General features: G+C 54.3%; 6 protein-coding genes across 6 annotated transcripts; 3 read left to right on the top strand and 3 right to left on the bottom strand.

Moving 5' to 3' along the window:
- Positions 1-525: 525 nt before the first annotated feature.
- Positions 526-2,341, top strand: J4E84_002933 (uncharacterized protein; the record flags this gene model as incomplete). Its single annotated transcript, XM_049385551.1, has 2 exons — positions 526-532; positions 1,068-2,341. 2 exons carry the CDS (start codon positions 526-528, stop codon positions 2,339-2,341), a joined length of 1,281 nt encoding a protein of 426 aa, XP_049246428.1.
- A 939-nt stretch (positions 2,342-3,280) lies between these two features.
- On the bottom strand, positions 3,281-3,713 carry J4E84_002934 (uncharacterized protein; the record flags this gene model as incomplete). Its single annotated transcript, XM_049385552.1, has 2 exons — positions 3,281-3,584; positions 3,709-3,713. The coding sequence occupies 2 exons, from the start codon at positions 3,711-3,713 to the stop codon at positions 3,281-3,283; spliced, it is 309 nt and encodes a 102-aa protein (XP_049246429.1).
- A 252-nt stretch (positions 3,714-3,965) lies between these two features.
- On the top strand, positions 3,966-6,172 carry J4E84_002935 (uncharacterized protein; the record flags this gene model as incomplete). Its single annotated transcript, XM_049385553.1, has 3 exons — positions 3,966-4,039; positions 4,088-4,766; positions 4,820-6,172. The coding sequence occupies 3 exons, from the start codon at positions 3,966-3,968 to the stop codon at positions 6,170-6,172; spliced, it is 2,106 nt and encodes a 701-aa protein (XP_049246430.1).
- A 567-nt stretch (positions 6,173-6,739) lies between these two features.
- J4E84_002936 (uncharacterized protein) lies at positions 6,740-7,148 on the top strand (the record flags this gene model as incomplete). The annotated part of the gene is made up of 2 exons (XM_049385554.1): positions 6,740-6,746; positions 6,823-7,148. 2 exons carry the CDS (start codon positions 6,740-6,742, stop codon positions 7,146-7,148), a joined length of 333 nt encoding a protein of 110 aa, XP_049246431.1.
- A 629-nt stretch (positions 7,149-7,777) lies between these two features.
- On the bottom strand, positions 7,778-8,713 carry J4E84_002937 (uncharacterized protein; the record flags this gene model as incomplete). The annotated part of the gene is made up of 1 exon (XM_049385555.1): positions 7,778-8,713. One exon carries the CDS (start codon positions 8,711-8,713, stop codon positions 7,778-7,780), a length of 936 nt encoding a protein of 311 aa, XP_049246432.1.
- A 1,937-nt stretch (positions 8,714-10,650) lies between these two features.
- Positions 10,651-14,771, bottom strand: J4E84_002938 (uncharacterized protein; the record flags this gene model as incomplete). Its single annotated transcript, XM_049385556.1, has 3 exons — positions 10,651-11,318; positions 11,365-13,985; positions 14,326-14,771. 3 exons carry the CDS (start codon positions 14,769-14,771, stop codon positions 10,651-10,653), a joined length of 3,735 nt encoding a protein of 1,244 aa, XP_049246433.1.
- Positions 14,772-15,168: the final 397 nt, after the last annotated feature.

A 15,168-nucleotide genomic window follows, 5' to 3' on the forward strand; every position in this document is an offset into this window, starting at 1 on the left:
GGGCATAGAGAGCAACTCTCTTTCTCTCTTGATATTTTCATATAAGCTCAACGCTACGAGAACTTTCGTGATTTCGAGCACCTTCCCAACATAGCTCAGTCGGCGGCGCAAGCTTAAGCTTGATCTTCTCTCCCTCTTTCTCAAGACCTGTCGCTTCAACTGAAGAGAGTTTTTCGACTTCTTCTGTCGAGAGGTTCCATGGCAAGTAGACGGGTATCGATTCTTCGAAGGGCTTGCCATTAAATTTTTTGATGATTAGACCCTCTCAATGTTCTTGTGAAGGCTTGTTGCTCGCACGAGATTCGACGGAGGATACGATGTTTGGATACGCATTTCGTTGGGAACTGTAAAGAATTTTGTTTGAAACATTCATAAAAGAGCTGAGGCGAGGGAGCAATTGTATCCTGGGTGCTGCGACTCATCCACAGCTGTGAGCCATGAACTGTTGGACGCTAGCACTCGATTGGCCACGTACAGCATGTTGTGACCAACAGTCAACGGACACAGATCGTAGCAATAGCTGCTATGACGGGTAGGCAAGCGGCAGTCGAGCTTCGGGCCTGGGAATGACATGACGCTAGGTCCACTTCCCCCATCGAACCCATGTTCTGCCCCACCAGAGCGCATGCATGCAAGTGCGACCGCGGAACGCGGAGTATCTCGACGCGCCACCCGCCAAACTTCACGCATTGTTTGCTCACCCCGTCCAAAGCCTCAGCCTTCTTTGATCTTTAGCGTGTACACTGGGCGTTGCAGCACTCATATCATCATTTGACATACAATCAAGCCCTCCGCCGACTCATTATGGGCACTTTGACCGCTGACTGCCCACGCTTGGATGCACACTGTCCGCACAAGCTTGCCACAAGCTGCCGATTGACCTCTACCCCGAATTGTTGCGCTTGCGCCGACGAAAGAGTCCACTCGCGGACGTATCGCGTGTACATTGACGGAGTAGGCTTTGTGAACCGCGGCACAAGGTGGCAAGGCTATTGCTGGTTCTGCAAAGGTACGATATCGCTCGATGGAATCTCGAGCTACCAGATCGTAAACTGACTATAGACTAGAGTTCTGGAGCAACCGTCTTGCTGCTACCGACCCTCCCCTCGAAATCTCCCAGACACGCGTACCCGAGATACCTGACCAGACCGAGTTTCTAGAGCGATGGTGGGAGTTTCACCAAGGCTATCGCATTGCGAAGCTGCCGGATGGGACTGAACAACGCATGCCTGTTATAGGGGAGCCATTCCGGGAAGTCAGCCCTGGCTTCCTTCCGCGAACATTGGATCAGTTGAGGGCTGGTGTAGAGAACGATGCGAGCAGACCAGAGAACCGACTTCGAAGAAGACGATTAAGCTCTGAAGAGGAGCAACCAGAGCAGCCACATCAGAGTCTAGAAGACGCGCTAGATGACCTACTGCAAGAGACAGAGGAGATGGAGGTTTCGCACACAGAGCCCACGGTACCACCAGAACCACGAACTTCCGTCACACCCCAAATACAGGAAGAGCCGTCAGAGCCTCCGCGGCCCATGACACGACGAGAAGCGCAGCAACAAAATCGGCGAGAGCGATTCGCACGCGTATTCGGCTCCCGGGAGGAACTAGAGCAGGACGACTACGAGTCACCGCTTACACAGATGTACACACGAGCCTACGCCCGCCAACGCCAGGCCGACCAACGAAGAGCAGACGGGACCGAAATCGCACCCCCACTCGATGGCCTATCCCCACAAGATCGTCGAGAAATCGAGGAACAGCTACTATGGGGTGTGATGCGAGAGTCGCAGTCATTTGCAGAGACTCTAGAGCCAGAAAGCCAAGTCTGGAGTTATGCACCCCGGCGCCCAAATCTTGAGAACAACGACGTATCCCGCCCAGACCTGGATCTAGAGACAATATTAGCAATGCCCGGCGGTGGGGATGCGTCAACCAGACCTGTAACTGTAGCGTCGGCGCTCGAAATACTATCCAATGTGCGCGCCTCGGCTCTCCTTGAGCCCGGCATGCGCAGCACACGTCTCCAGCACAGGTTCGCTGAAGCGCGCGCATTCTTACGCGTCGACCCTCCGCAGCCAGAACTACCGCTCGTATCGCTTGACAGTCAGCCTGATCGGCCAGAGCCAAAGACGGACGCGGAAATGACAAAGGTACTCGCGTGCCAGGTGTGCTATCAGCAGCTTGCTGATGTAGCTGTCTTGCCTTGCGGGCACATGGTCATGTGTCAGTGGTGCGCTGATGTCGTTGTTCCGGTAAAGCATGGCCATATACCCGTACGGCCGACGAAGTGCCCCATGTGCAGAAAACAAGTGAAGCAGAGGTTCAAGATACATACGGGATGAGGTGGCTGGGGTGATGTCACGATGTAATGAAAGTAATGATCTACGATGTGTATATAGAATTGGATATAGGTATGATCTAGACAACAGACCAACTCCGGTCTGCTAGAACTGGTGACAATCTAGTGTAATGATACCCATCCACGAGTCTGCTATCTGGTTACTGCTTTGCTCTCTAACCTGTCTTCATCGTTGGTCCAGCTGGCATGTTCTCTCTCTTTGTGCCATAGAATGCGTAAAACCCGGAGCTTTGTGCGGGGAAGATGGGCACCGATCGTATGTAGGTCTCTCTGTACATCGACGTTGCGTCCCCGATCAGCCTGTGAAACGTTGTCATCCACACTCGTGGAGACTAGTCTTGCTCGTGTGAGTTGGAGTATACACATCGTTTTCTCGGCCTTTTGTATCGTTTACACATCGCGTCACTTCGATGAAGTGTACTCGTAGTGATGTCCAGCTCATGGGTGTGGTGGGGATGTGGAGGAGGGTATTGATGCCACACTAGCTAGTGAAGATGCTCAAGGCTCGAGAAGTCAACGATAGAGAGTCCGCAATCTCATGGGCGACAAGAGTTGCCTGACCTTTATCGAAGTGTTTCTGCCACAACATGGTCCGCTATGAGATGCGCATGCAGACGCCCATCCCTCCGATCAGAGGCAGCAGGGATAGACTCAAGGGCGTGGCTTCGGTTGTGGATGCGCGGGGTGAAGGTATCGTGGATGCGTTGAGATGCGATGCTAGTAAACCCGGAGCATGTGTCCGCGACAAGGATTCAGAGTCCACCGTAGATGGCGAACGAAGACAATATGAGTACCAAGGTGTTGATGACGGCCCAGACAAAGGGTATCCAGGTGGACATTTCGAAGTAGCCTGCCTGATATACGCCTCCAAGTCTGATGGTAGTCAGTATGCGATCCATATGGCTCTTTCCAGAGGTACCACTTACAGTCCGCCAACAATTGCACCCGCAACAAGTGCTTCAACACCTCCGACGATGCTGAAGACGGGCAGGGCTACCCATATCAACTTCCAATTGCGCCATTGCACTATGCACGCCCATAGCGCAGTGATGAAGTGGATGCCGCCGACCAGCAGCAGTGTCCAGTATACGGTGAAGCGGAATATGTCATCGGGACGATATAGGTAGAAGGACTGTGTTGCGCCGGCGGGAAGAGGCCAGTAGAGGGAGGGGAAGGGCGGCGTGGTGTAGCCGAGCGGAACCGCCGAGTCGACGCGTTGAATAAAGCTGGGGAATATACGGTTAACTACGTTCATGGCCAAGATGTGGGGAACGTGTTGAGGCGAACGTGAATGTTGGGCCATGCACAGGGGGAAGACCGCGGTGAGCACAAGGGTCCAGTTGGGCTTACCTCATCTATGCGGCATGGCTATGGGGCGCTTCGTGTACTGCTGCGCGTAGGACGAGGACCGCAAGATCATACGATATCAGAAGCCGATGTTTTGGAGTTGATGCTTGTGACGTCGATCTCCGAGTGAATGTCGACGGCTAGAGCCCGAGCTTAGCGCAACCTCGGCTGACGCGAGCGATGATCAACACCAGCCATTGCATCTCCAACACCTCCATGCGCATCTTCTGGTAGCCTGTCGCGGGCTTCTCGAGGTCATCATGGTCGTCGATCGCCTCTTATCCACGCTGCTGCGCTCGCTCCAGACATACACAGATCAGCAAGACACGCCGCGGTACGCATCGCGACTCCCTATTCGCAATGCGCATGCTAATGACCACAGGCTACTGGGAACCGCGTCTTCACTCCTCACCACGCTCGGCAACCCCCACAATCTCAGCCTCCTTACTTCGCACCTCCTTACCGCGCCCGCGCTATGGGACCGTCCCGATGGCGTCCGGACGCCTCTTCGCATGCTCTCCGTCTTTCACTCGGCCGTCACCACCATCATCAACCACCACAACGACGTGCGGCACAACAAAGCAGCTAAGCTTGCGCCAGGCCAGACGCCAATAGGGGGAGGTCTTTCGCTAGACGAATGGATACGCGCCATAGTCGCCGGAGCCGACGACCGGAGCCGCAGATGGAAGCACTTGGTCGTCCTCGCCGGCCTGCTGATCGGTATCGGGAGCCTCGAAGAGCAAGGCATGGACCTGTACTGGGCATCAGCTATGCGAAAGAGAGTCGAGGCCGCATTGGTGCGCGCGATAAACCTCGCTCTGGTGGAGGTCAGGGAGCGTTCCGAGGCAGACGGACTGGGAGGCCAGACAATAACACTGACCCTCAATCATGCCTTCGGATGCATCGGAGACGTGGAAAGGACACAGCTTGATTACGACCTGCTGCTCCCAGTTCTCATTGGAACGGCATACTACTCGAATGAAGGCTTCCAGTCGGCCTACTTCCTTGGGAGCCTGGATCTTGACGTACGAACAATGCAATCAGGGAAGCTGGACTGGAGTGTAGGTCTTTTCGGAACCTGATACATGTGTTCACGTATACTGACTATGTATAGCCACACTCTAGCTCTTACAGACAAGTCGAAAGTATTATGAACAGGCCCTTGGTATCATCTATGGGTCCCCTTTCACGGCTAATCGCGCATGCTGTCGAGAACGTCAAGAACCCATGGATCATCCAAACAATGATGGACGACCTCGCAAGCTTTTCTCGCGCTCTTACTACACAATGGCGACAGACCAAGTTTTCAGACATCGAGCCCTCCGAGGAGGCGGGAAATCTGGAAGACGATGCGCTTCACAGGACAACTCCGCAGTTGTGGAACTTACTCAAGGCGGCTCTCTTTGCTACTACTATCATTCTGCGAGGCGTATTCACACGAACCCTCGCCGACAGAGCCCTTGCTGCAGACGCTATCGCTCCCATGCTAGCATCACAAGCCCTACAAACCCTGCGGCACCTATACTTCATCACCTCCCGACTCGGCCCAGCGTCCTTTTCCCAGCATACTTTTGTCTATCTCACGGCGATAGACATTCTCTCCGCCTACCCCAATCACGCCGATAAGCTCCTCAAAACTATTGCGCCTCAACACCTTGGTCAAATACCAAGCCACCCACTTGACCGCATACTGGACCTCTACTTTCTCAATACAGCAGAACACTTCACTCTGATATTGTCGCCAGCCACCAACGAGGACTTGCTTGTCGCGTCGGCGGTACCCTACCTTGCGGCTGGTGAGAATCGCCATATGTTGCCAGTGTTCGAAGCTGCCCATAGCGTTATGCTTGCTGTGCTATCTGCTCCACAATCTGCCGAGATTACAGCAAAACACCTGCCGTTCTACATCGACGCTCTCTTCAGTGTTTTCCCTCATAACCTGTCCCCGCGCCAGTTCCGCCTAGCTTTCAAGACCTTGATGCGTGTCACGGCTCCTCCTTCCACCTTGTCGGCAACCCATCCCGATCTCCCAGCCACACTCCTAGAGCTCGTATACCATCGCGCTCTCAACGCTCCTTCACAGCCACTACCACCTGATTCGGTTGCCTTGGCTTTACAAGGCTCAGACGCACCACCCCCTGCCCTCTCGGAACAGGCAGTACTCGCCTTGACCCTCATAGATGCCCTGCCTTTCCTTCCTATATACCTGCTGGAGGAGTGGCTACCTCTATGTGCCGAACTGCTCAATCAAATCCATGACGATGAAATGCGGGAGAATGTCAAAGCGCGATACTGGGAAGTGCTAGTCAGCGGCGAGATGGATGCGGAGCGTAGTGGTGTTGCTGTGAATTGGTGGACGACAAAGGGAGGTAGAGAGCGAGTACTCTACGGAAGAGAAGAACAGTTGGACATGATGAGTGGTGCGCTACCTGTTGAAGAGCGACACGTGCGAGAGAGTAAGCTGTAGCAATATGATACCCCAAATCAAAATGATGCATATTAAGCCTTCTACGGTCTCTGGAAATATCCATCAAATGTACGAGCAACAACGTTGATGCAGTAACTTCAACAATATTACAGGTCAGATTGTATGCAAACGCCCGTCAGGGTCAGTGCTCTTCTGCACGGCAACAAACAAACGGCTGATACCACACCCCCAATTGAACTCGTCTCACCCTCTTTCAAGTCAAGAACAATCGCCAATCCGACTCTCCAGTTGAGAGATATGCAGGCCCGTATGATTGACCGCTACATACCTGATCGCGACAACGCGTACCAACGCAGGTCCGACGCACCACGCTCTTCTTCAACTCTTATCAACCGACCCTTCCAAAGCGCTCCATCACTCTCAAGCGCCCACTATACACGCCGAAATTCAAGCCAACACACCTCATCCGACGACACACCCACCAAACTCGACAAGTCACTACCCAAGAACTTCCCCCAACCTCTAACCTGTTTCTTCTGGCACCAAAACGGACGATGCAACAAACGAGACATCGACTGCGCGTATGCACACTACAACACTGGGTTCATGGCCGGTGCGCCTGTCACTCCACTCGACTGTGCGTTGTCTTTCATCCACGTCCCAACAACAACCTGCTGACTTCCTTCCAGCATCCAAGCCCCTCGCGGGTAGAAACCTGTCCGATTATAATAAGACCCTTAATTCCTCCTCCGCTCTTATTCTACCAGATATCCGTGACCGCGAGGTCGCCGTTATGAACCGCGAGATGGAGGTGGAAGAGCAGCTGCGCGCGTTGACGCGGCGCGAAAGTGTCTTGAAGGGTAGGGAGAGTGCTGTGGAGAGGAGGGAGAGGGAGGTAGATGAGAGGGAGAGGTTGCTTGAGCGGAGGGAGGCGAAGCTAGTGAGGAAGAGGAAGGATGGTAGGGTTTTGGAGAAGAGAGGTAAGAGGATGGAGGAGGGGCTGGGAAGACGCTGAGGAGATGTGTGTGTGTTGTTCGTGAAGGGTGGGGTTGGAATAAGATTGTAGAAAGTCCGTTTTTGGGGCTTCGAGGTCAGAATTGGTGGTACAGAAGATGGTGTGTTTCGTATAATGAACTTGGATACAGTACTTGTAGAATAGTCGTAACTCTTCTGTCTATTACGTTTATGTTACAAAGTCATTTGTAATATCTTAGTCTGATCTGGTGTTATTCTCATGCCGATACAGGTACTCTTGTTTTTCGCTCAGTGATCGTCTTTTCGACCACGCGTCCGTTTGTTGTATTTGTCCGGCACTTCGGTTCCTACCATCCTGTTCTTGTGGATTCCCTTCCCTTTCCCTTTCCCTTTCCCTTTCCCCTTTGCTTTCCGTCCGCGAAGAACGACGCGTGTTGGTGGAGGCACGCTTGTCGACACTGAACTGCGTCAGTTGCACGGCAGGCGACAAACCCCGTCAGAGGCTATTGCGCTGCTCCAAATAGTCAGGGCAGGCGCTGATATCATGTTCCCGATCCCAATAGTATGACAGTGTTCCCATGCCAGCCCTATCGTCATGGGTGCGTATTGTGATAACTTTGTGGCGCATTGAGTTGGCCGTCTTCTCGCCACTCCTTGTTGTAACCCCTCTCAGAAGTAGATGAAAGTCTCGATACTTTCCGTCCGTCCATCAGACCTCTTAGTATCCTGTAGGACAATACCCCCCTCTTCATCGACCATGTGCGCATTTCCCGGCTCCCGAATATACCCATCTCTATCCACCCTCGAAGCCATGGTCCCTCTTGACCCCGACGTCCCTGAACTTGCCGACTTCCACCAGGTACCACCACCACCCTTCTGAATGCTGGCATGCGTCGTGCCTTGGCTAGATCCGCTGTACATACTCGTTGCCACCTTGAAGTAATGCGACAGGAAGACTTTGAGGGCGGGCGCACTCGCGCAGATGGCGCCGAGTTGAATTTCCAGCACGCAGAGTAGCCATGCGGGCCAGGACTCCCAGGTCGAATCGTAGAGGGGGCTGTTGAAGGTGCGCCAGACGAAGTAGGAGCGTACGCCAGCGACGATGCAGACGAGGTAACCGAGAGCGAAGATGGCGCCCAGGGCAATCTTTTGGCGACGCGGGATGTGTAGGTTCCAGTATAGGATTGTGGGAAGGAACGCGGCGATGGCGTCTTGTACAGCGCTTATTATACTCGCTGATAGAAGGTCTGCCGCTTCATCGATCCAGCAATGGTATGCGTATCCTGTGAGCTGCTTGGTAATATCGAATTGGTACCAGAAAGCGGTAAACGGTGTGCAGGCTGTGAAGAGGACGATGACGAATGCGATAGAGAAGATGGCGATGGCAACGATGTTAAGCCATGTTGCGATGCGGAAACTCTTCGTTATGGAGCGTGAGTCGAGACGGCGGTAGAAGAGCAGGATGGATATCTTGATCATCCCTCCTGCCACAATATACAAAGCGTAGAGGGCGAAGGTTACTTGGCGCTCTGGGACGTACTTGTCGGGATGGACGTCCCAGATGTGTCGATTGAAATTGTAGCGTTCGGTCGCTAATGTGATCATTAGTACTGGTATGGTAAGGTTTCGCGTGGATGGCAACGTACCAAGACATGCGGTGACTGTCAGTCCAATTGTTGGGATCTGTGATCAATGTGTTAGTCTTCGCACATACAGTTTCAGTCACTGTGGGAGGCTCATACCATTGCAGCCAACATGATCCAGTCATCGACGCCCGAGTTCCTTTGTATAACAGCTCTTGCCCATATTCTTGCTCCCACTACAGCAAGCATAATCGACCCCAGAGTACATGATGTAATGAGAACGGCTTTGGAACGCGTGACGGGATCTTCGTAATTCGGAAGCGGCCAGGCTGCAAAGACTGAGACGGGAGGAAGGAGACCACTGGATCCTTTTCCATTAGGGCTGTATGCCATGTTGGACGTATGGAGGAAGAAAGCCGCGACTAGAGCGTGATTGAGAAAACAAAGTGGAATCGTAGTCCGAAATTAGATGTCAGCACCGGATATTCCGGATGTTTCGCATACAGTGTGGCCACGCCATATACTGGAAAACGAAGAGATCTCGAGTATCAGGATGAAGGGTCCGACGAAAAAGTAAATAGAGGTAGTTGAAGAACGTTTCTCAGACATCCCACGCCTGTTACGGAAACTCTATTAGCTCAACCGCGGTGAACCCTTGCTATACTCCACGTCAGCCAGACCCTCCATCGATCTTGCCATGCCACGCCATTTCTGCATACAAAGTTTAGCTATCCCATCGCAAAACCGTCAACAGTAGCAGTGGCGGCGGCGGAGCAAACTAAGGCAGAGTCAGGTACCAAACAGTAGGTCGCTGCATCCTGGGGGACCGCGGCCGTCCGTTAACGGTGCGGATCCGGAGCAAGGCCTAACTCAATAGGACCCTCAGACCAACTTGTTTAGGAAACTGGTATCCGATAGTCACGTCTTCCCGTACAATTGAGTTTATCCAGAGTTTGCGGATTGTTCGGAGAAGCGACGCTCGGCCTGATCGCGTGGCGCGAATCTGCAACCGGCGGCACCGGTATTGGAACTGTTGACTCCCCAACGTGGGAGATGAGAGGGTCGCACGGTGGCTGCGTCTTCTGTGGGGAACTGAATCGTGGAGACGTGAACGATGGATATCCAAGAACGGGATGTACGAAGTAGCGCTAGACGCAGCTTTCAAGTATCGCACCAGCACACGTGGTATCAAGGGACGTGCGTCTTCTCGGCCTGCTTACCGTTCAGGGAGGGAGCTGTCAAAGTTAAACCGCAACATTGTAAGTCGTCACCGACGTGGACGAACTTTAACTGCTCTCGTGTTCGCAGTTCTCGGCACCCGAGGACTGGAGAGATGAAGAAATCCATGATGATCTGGATGATCAACGATCGAATAGATCGTGCAGCGCATCGCCTAGACCGCGCTAATGCAAGCACCGGCGATCACCGCTGCAGGTCACCAAACTTTAACAACGGTTCAAGGCACGCGTAGATCGCCAGTCTAACGACTGTTCGTCGCGTCAATGGACCCTTTTGGATATAGCATGGGTGGCGAATGCCGAGGGACCATGTGGTTCTGGAAGTCTTCGAGCCAATGTTTATCTGATTGAGAAACGGGTTTTATAACAACAGTTTGCCAGTAGGAAACACTGACAGGATGAATGTAAAGAAATCCTTGTGCAAAGACGAACGGAGGTTACAAATCCACTCCTGACCTTGATACGACAGTGCGAAACACAAACGAAACAATGCGGCTGAACGCCGTGGTATGACAGATGTACGCCATACAAGCCCACCCGGGCCCCAACGCACCAAACGCCAAGCTAATCACAAAGGGAAAAAGTTGACGCCATCGCCATGCAAGTCTTGCGTATGTTTACAGTTTGAGCTTCGCGACTCATGGGCGTGCTGCAAGCCGTGGAGTGCTTTCTCTCGTACGACCCTCTCCGAGGGCGCTTATATTGTCCGGCGTTTCTGTGCCTACGTTTGTCGTTCTTTTGCACTTTTTGTACGCGACTTTGAGCGTTCCCGAGTCACGGCGTCTTTCAACGCCTTCAATCGTTCCTCGGTCACACGAATCGCTTCGTCCATCTCCCGCGCCTGCATGTCATGCGGTGCTAGTGGCTTCTGCGTGCCGTCCTCTGGTTGAATGTGTGCCCCCCGGACGGAGCTATGCACTCTGTCCAAAGCAACTCTTTCTTCGAGCCAGTTCCAGAGATCTGACTCTTCGTGACGCCAAATCTCCTCGTACGCAACCTGGCGTTGAGCCGTCGACCATTGGTTTGGACCAGTCGCCGTTGATGTGCCTCGGAACAGCCAGGTGTACATCAGAAGCGCTCCGAGGATGACGATGATGACTTGCGGGGTGAAGATGGATTCCAGGATATCAGCAAACGGCCCAAGGAGACTGCGCAAAGGCTCCAGTAGCCCCCAATTGCTCTGCTTTGCCTGACTAGTGGGGACGGGAGCGGTGGCAGGCATGGGCGCTTCATCCAGAAGATTGCCCTTGGACCGCCTCTTGCCCTTTCCGCCCTTTCCGGGTACGCGAGCCGGACCGGCTTTCGCCGCACTCACGGCAGTGCGGAGAGCGGCTGTAAGGGAGGTTGCGTACGACATTTGACCGTCATTCGCGCCTTTTTCGATAGGACCTGGAGATGTCAGTATGTTTTCTGCGTCAGAGCAGATACCACTTACCCTTCAACCAACTCTTTCCACTCCACTCCACCGTGAACGTCATGATGAGCCGCGTGCTGTTTCCTGGGCCCCACATCAGACAATACCTTGTCTTTGTGAGGAATATGCTGCCGTTGGGTACGTCCGGAGTTGCTGTGCTGCAAAGCACGCTTACGGCCTTGTCCAAATCGTACTGTTCCAGGTTCATGGCGATATTACACTTTGTCTGCCGCGGTCCCACGGGTGCGTTGAGCGGCTTGATATAGGAATAATTGAATGTCTTCATCTCTTCACCCAGGCCCTTCTTGTCGTCTTCCATTTGCAAGTCCAGGGACTTTTGGTCCTCCACGAGCCATTTGCGCATAAACACACCAGAAGCTGGACCAAACATCAAGCTATAGACCTTGCCGAGGGGCGCAGGAATTGTCGTGTCGATGAGTAGTTTGTCGTAATGCTGGTCGCTGTCACCACACTCAGTGGGTCCATGAGCTGTTGAGCCAGGGAAGTCTTGTCCAGCAGCGGCAGTGCCATTCGTGGCTACTTTCGCAGCCTCAGCCGTCTCACCACCTCCGCCAAAGGCTTGTGATACCGCGCCGCTCACTTTTCGGGTTGTCTCACCTGCCACAGAGCCAACTTCGCTACCAGCGATACTACCTTCGCCAGGTTCGGTGAAACTGCCAGTGCCCTCATCGTCGTCCGCGTCTTCGTCGTACACCTCATCATCCGAATCCTGGATAGAACCGTCTTCACTGCCGATGGATTCTGCCTTCTCGGTTTTGTCACCGGTGCCACCGGAACCGTCTAGCGTTACACCATTGAGGGATGATTTGAGATTAGGGTGCGAGATTTTCCAGATGCCGATGATTAAGTCGTAGGTAGAATCTCGTGACAGGAATGACGCGAACACGTTGCGAGCGTGAAGTGTCTGTATGACGATGGCGTTTGGGAAGAGGACAGCTGTGGACTTTTTCTCGACGGACACGACTTCATCAAAGCTGATGACCAAGTTTGTGACCCATCCAAGGATGTTACTGGAAAAGCAGAGATGCCCTTCGGAGACATACAAACGTCCATGGAGCAAGATCTCTTTCTGGAGGGCTGCACTATAGTCCTCGATCAGATAGTCGTCCTCGGGCACGCTTTTGAAAAGTGCGTGGAAATCCTTGTTTCGCCTAGGAGGTGCAACTGCGAAGCCAGTTCCGTTCAGACGGTGACTGTTCAATGCTGCGCTCGGCGCCAATGTACTTGTACTTGCACTGATGACACCACCCAGAGTATTACCAGTAGTAGCGGAGCTGCCCCTATGCCGTCTCCGTCTGCCACCGCTTATACGACTGCGTATACTGCCTTGACGCTGAATCGACGCTGGCGAGTCGGTTATCTCAGGTTGCCGTGGGGGAGACGCTGCGCCCGTCCCTGATTGACCAGAGACAGCGGTCAACGATCTTGGGCGTTCGCTAGCTATTGACGGAGGCTTCTCTCCTGCGTACGCGGCTGAAACGGCCTGAGCAGCAGCTCGGTCCTCGACCTGGGCCGATGCTTCATCAGCCTTCATGGTGACGCTCGTTGCAGAAGACATTGGGCTGACGTCGTTGCTCTCGGCGATTCCAAGTTGGGCTAAGCTCAAGTTGCCAGATCCCAGTGTTTCAATGGCAGGTCTTCGCTTCTCGGCGCCTTCACTCGCGTTGGTGTCTGCGTTGTCGGGACCGATAACCTCTTCACCACCGTCTGGAGTATCGTCGTCTTCCTTTTGCTGTTGCTGGTTGGGCTTGTTCTTGATGTTTGTGTTGTTTGCAATGGTGTCACCCAAGTTGTTGGCAGCGTTCTGCGCGGCAGAGAAGATGGAAGCGAAGAATCCACCAGGCCCACCAGGAGATGATGGAAGTACAGCAGTCCCTCCAGGGGTCTTTGCTTCCTCGAGGTGAGGAGTCAGAGGTGGTATTGACGAGTGTGATAGCTTGCTCGGAGGATTTGTGGCTGATCGCGCGCGTCGGTGCGATATCATGTTCCCCGAAGGGGAGACGACTACGTTGGGATTCGAGTTGGTCTTGTCGTGCTTCACAGTGTTCTTGGAACTGGTGGATTCAGTCGGAGAGGAAGACTTCGGATCGGTTGGGGTGGGTGGTGTTATGAAGGTGGTGGGTGCATCAGATAGATTGGGGGGCGTCGCGGGGAGCGATGTGACGATGCGCTTCGGGGCGACGGATCTCAGTGAAGGCGTAGATTTTGTTTCCTGCCCTGTGTGTATCTGTGGTGGTGAGGCTTGGATCGGATCATCCAGCACCCTCGTCTCGCGCTTCTTTCCTCCAAACAAGGCTCCTAGTCCACCTCCGCTCGTACTCGGTCGTGCGACGTCAGGGCTAGCACCTGGCTTAGGATTCGGGGACGTAGACCTTTTGTTGGGTGTGAAAGCTTCCTTGAGCTTGCCGACAGGAGACACGCCCCGCTTGTTCGCAGCGACGTTGGTGGAGTTGGCGTTCCGGGCAGCGGGCTCTTGGGTAGAGGCTTGTGAGTCTACGAGAGTGACATTGGTGGAAGTGGTCGAGTCAATCGTTTCGGAAGCGATCAGGGGCGATGACAGCGTCAAGAGGCCAGCATGCGACTGGTGTGGTGAAATGCCAGGACGTTTGAGTGGTGGTGGGCTGCAGCGGGTTAGTCGGAACTGCAGGCCGAGTGGGTACGTATGCGGCAAAGAAATACGAAAGAGGGGCGTAATGAAGAGAAGCGACAAATGGAACAGCGACAGCCAAGGAGTGTACGAGATACGAGGCGATGATGTGGGAGGTGTGATGTGCTAGTGGGGAAGCTGAGGCCAGAACGTATGCCTGTTCGCGGTGGAGTCCATGCGAGCGGCGCCAATGCCACGAGGCAAACCTTGCACGCCGAACTTGAATGGACGCGCAGCAAATGCAAATAATAGAAATAATAGTGCAGCTGAGACAGGGAGAAGAGCGGAGAGCAAAAGGAACGGCTGCGACTTACGCTTCCGGGTCGGAGTCTTCGGTGAGCAGGCTGCTGGCGACGCTCTTGGCCAGGCCCAGCGAGTCGTCGCTCTGGTATGGCTGGCCCATGCTCGGCCGTCTAATTGTAGGAACGGGCGGGACGTCGTCACTGGCGTCGACTTGCGACACGTCGTCCTGGCTGACGGAGCCTCTGCCCTTGGAGCGGCCCTTGAAGAGCGTCGACATGCGCCGGCGGCGGGACGAGGACGCGTCGCTGCGGGCGTCGTCGGAGTTCTGGCGGCTCCTGAAGCGGTCCATGGCGCCGTCGCTCGACTTGCGCAGCAGGTCGTCGTTGCCGTCGCTGCTCGCAATGGAGACAGTCGACGAGTCCGGGCCCTTTGAGTGCGCGCGGGGTGCAGCCAGCGAGTTGTCCTTGTCCTTCTGGCCGAACATGGAGCCAATGCTCCTGCGCCGCTCGGAGGCCATTGTGGGTTGGAGGGTGTGCTATAGAGCGCAGCACACTATGAGGGAGTAGGGCGTCTCGTTATTGTCTCAGACGCGCATATCGATGTTGCGACGCTGGCGAGGCCGTGTTTGCTAGGTCGGTTGGGGGTCGATTACGTAGGGAGCAGCTATGGTTCGCGATGCGCTTGGGACGGCACTGGATAGGCTACGGCAGGGTGGCAGCTGCAATGGCAATCATCGTCACGGGCGACGGGCAGCAGCTTGCAGGGCGTGTTTGGAGGGGAGAAGAAGCAAGCTGGCCAGGCATGCGAGCTGAAACCAGGCGGGCGAGCTGCTCGTGTTCTGGTTCCAACGTCTCCAGTAGCTGCGGGTCTTTAGCCCGGTGATCTACTCCGCAGTGACATGGGGGGCCGCCTTC

The sequence above is a fragment of the Alternaria hordeiaustralica genome (assembly GCF_023758085.1).
Source record: "Alternaria hordeiaustralica strain BMP 2776 chromosome Unknown scaffold_4, whole genome shotgun sequence".
Lineage (NCBI taxonomy): Eukaryota > Fungi > Ascomycota > Dothideomycetes > Pleosporales > Pleosporaceae > Alternaria > Alternaria hordeiaustralica.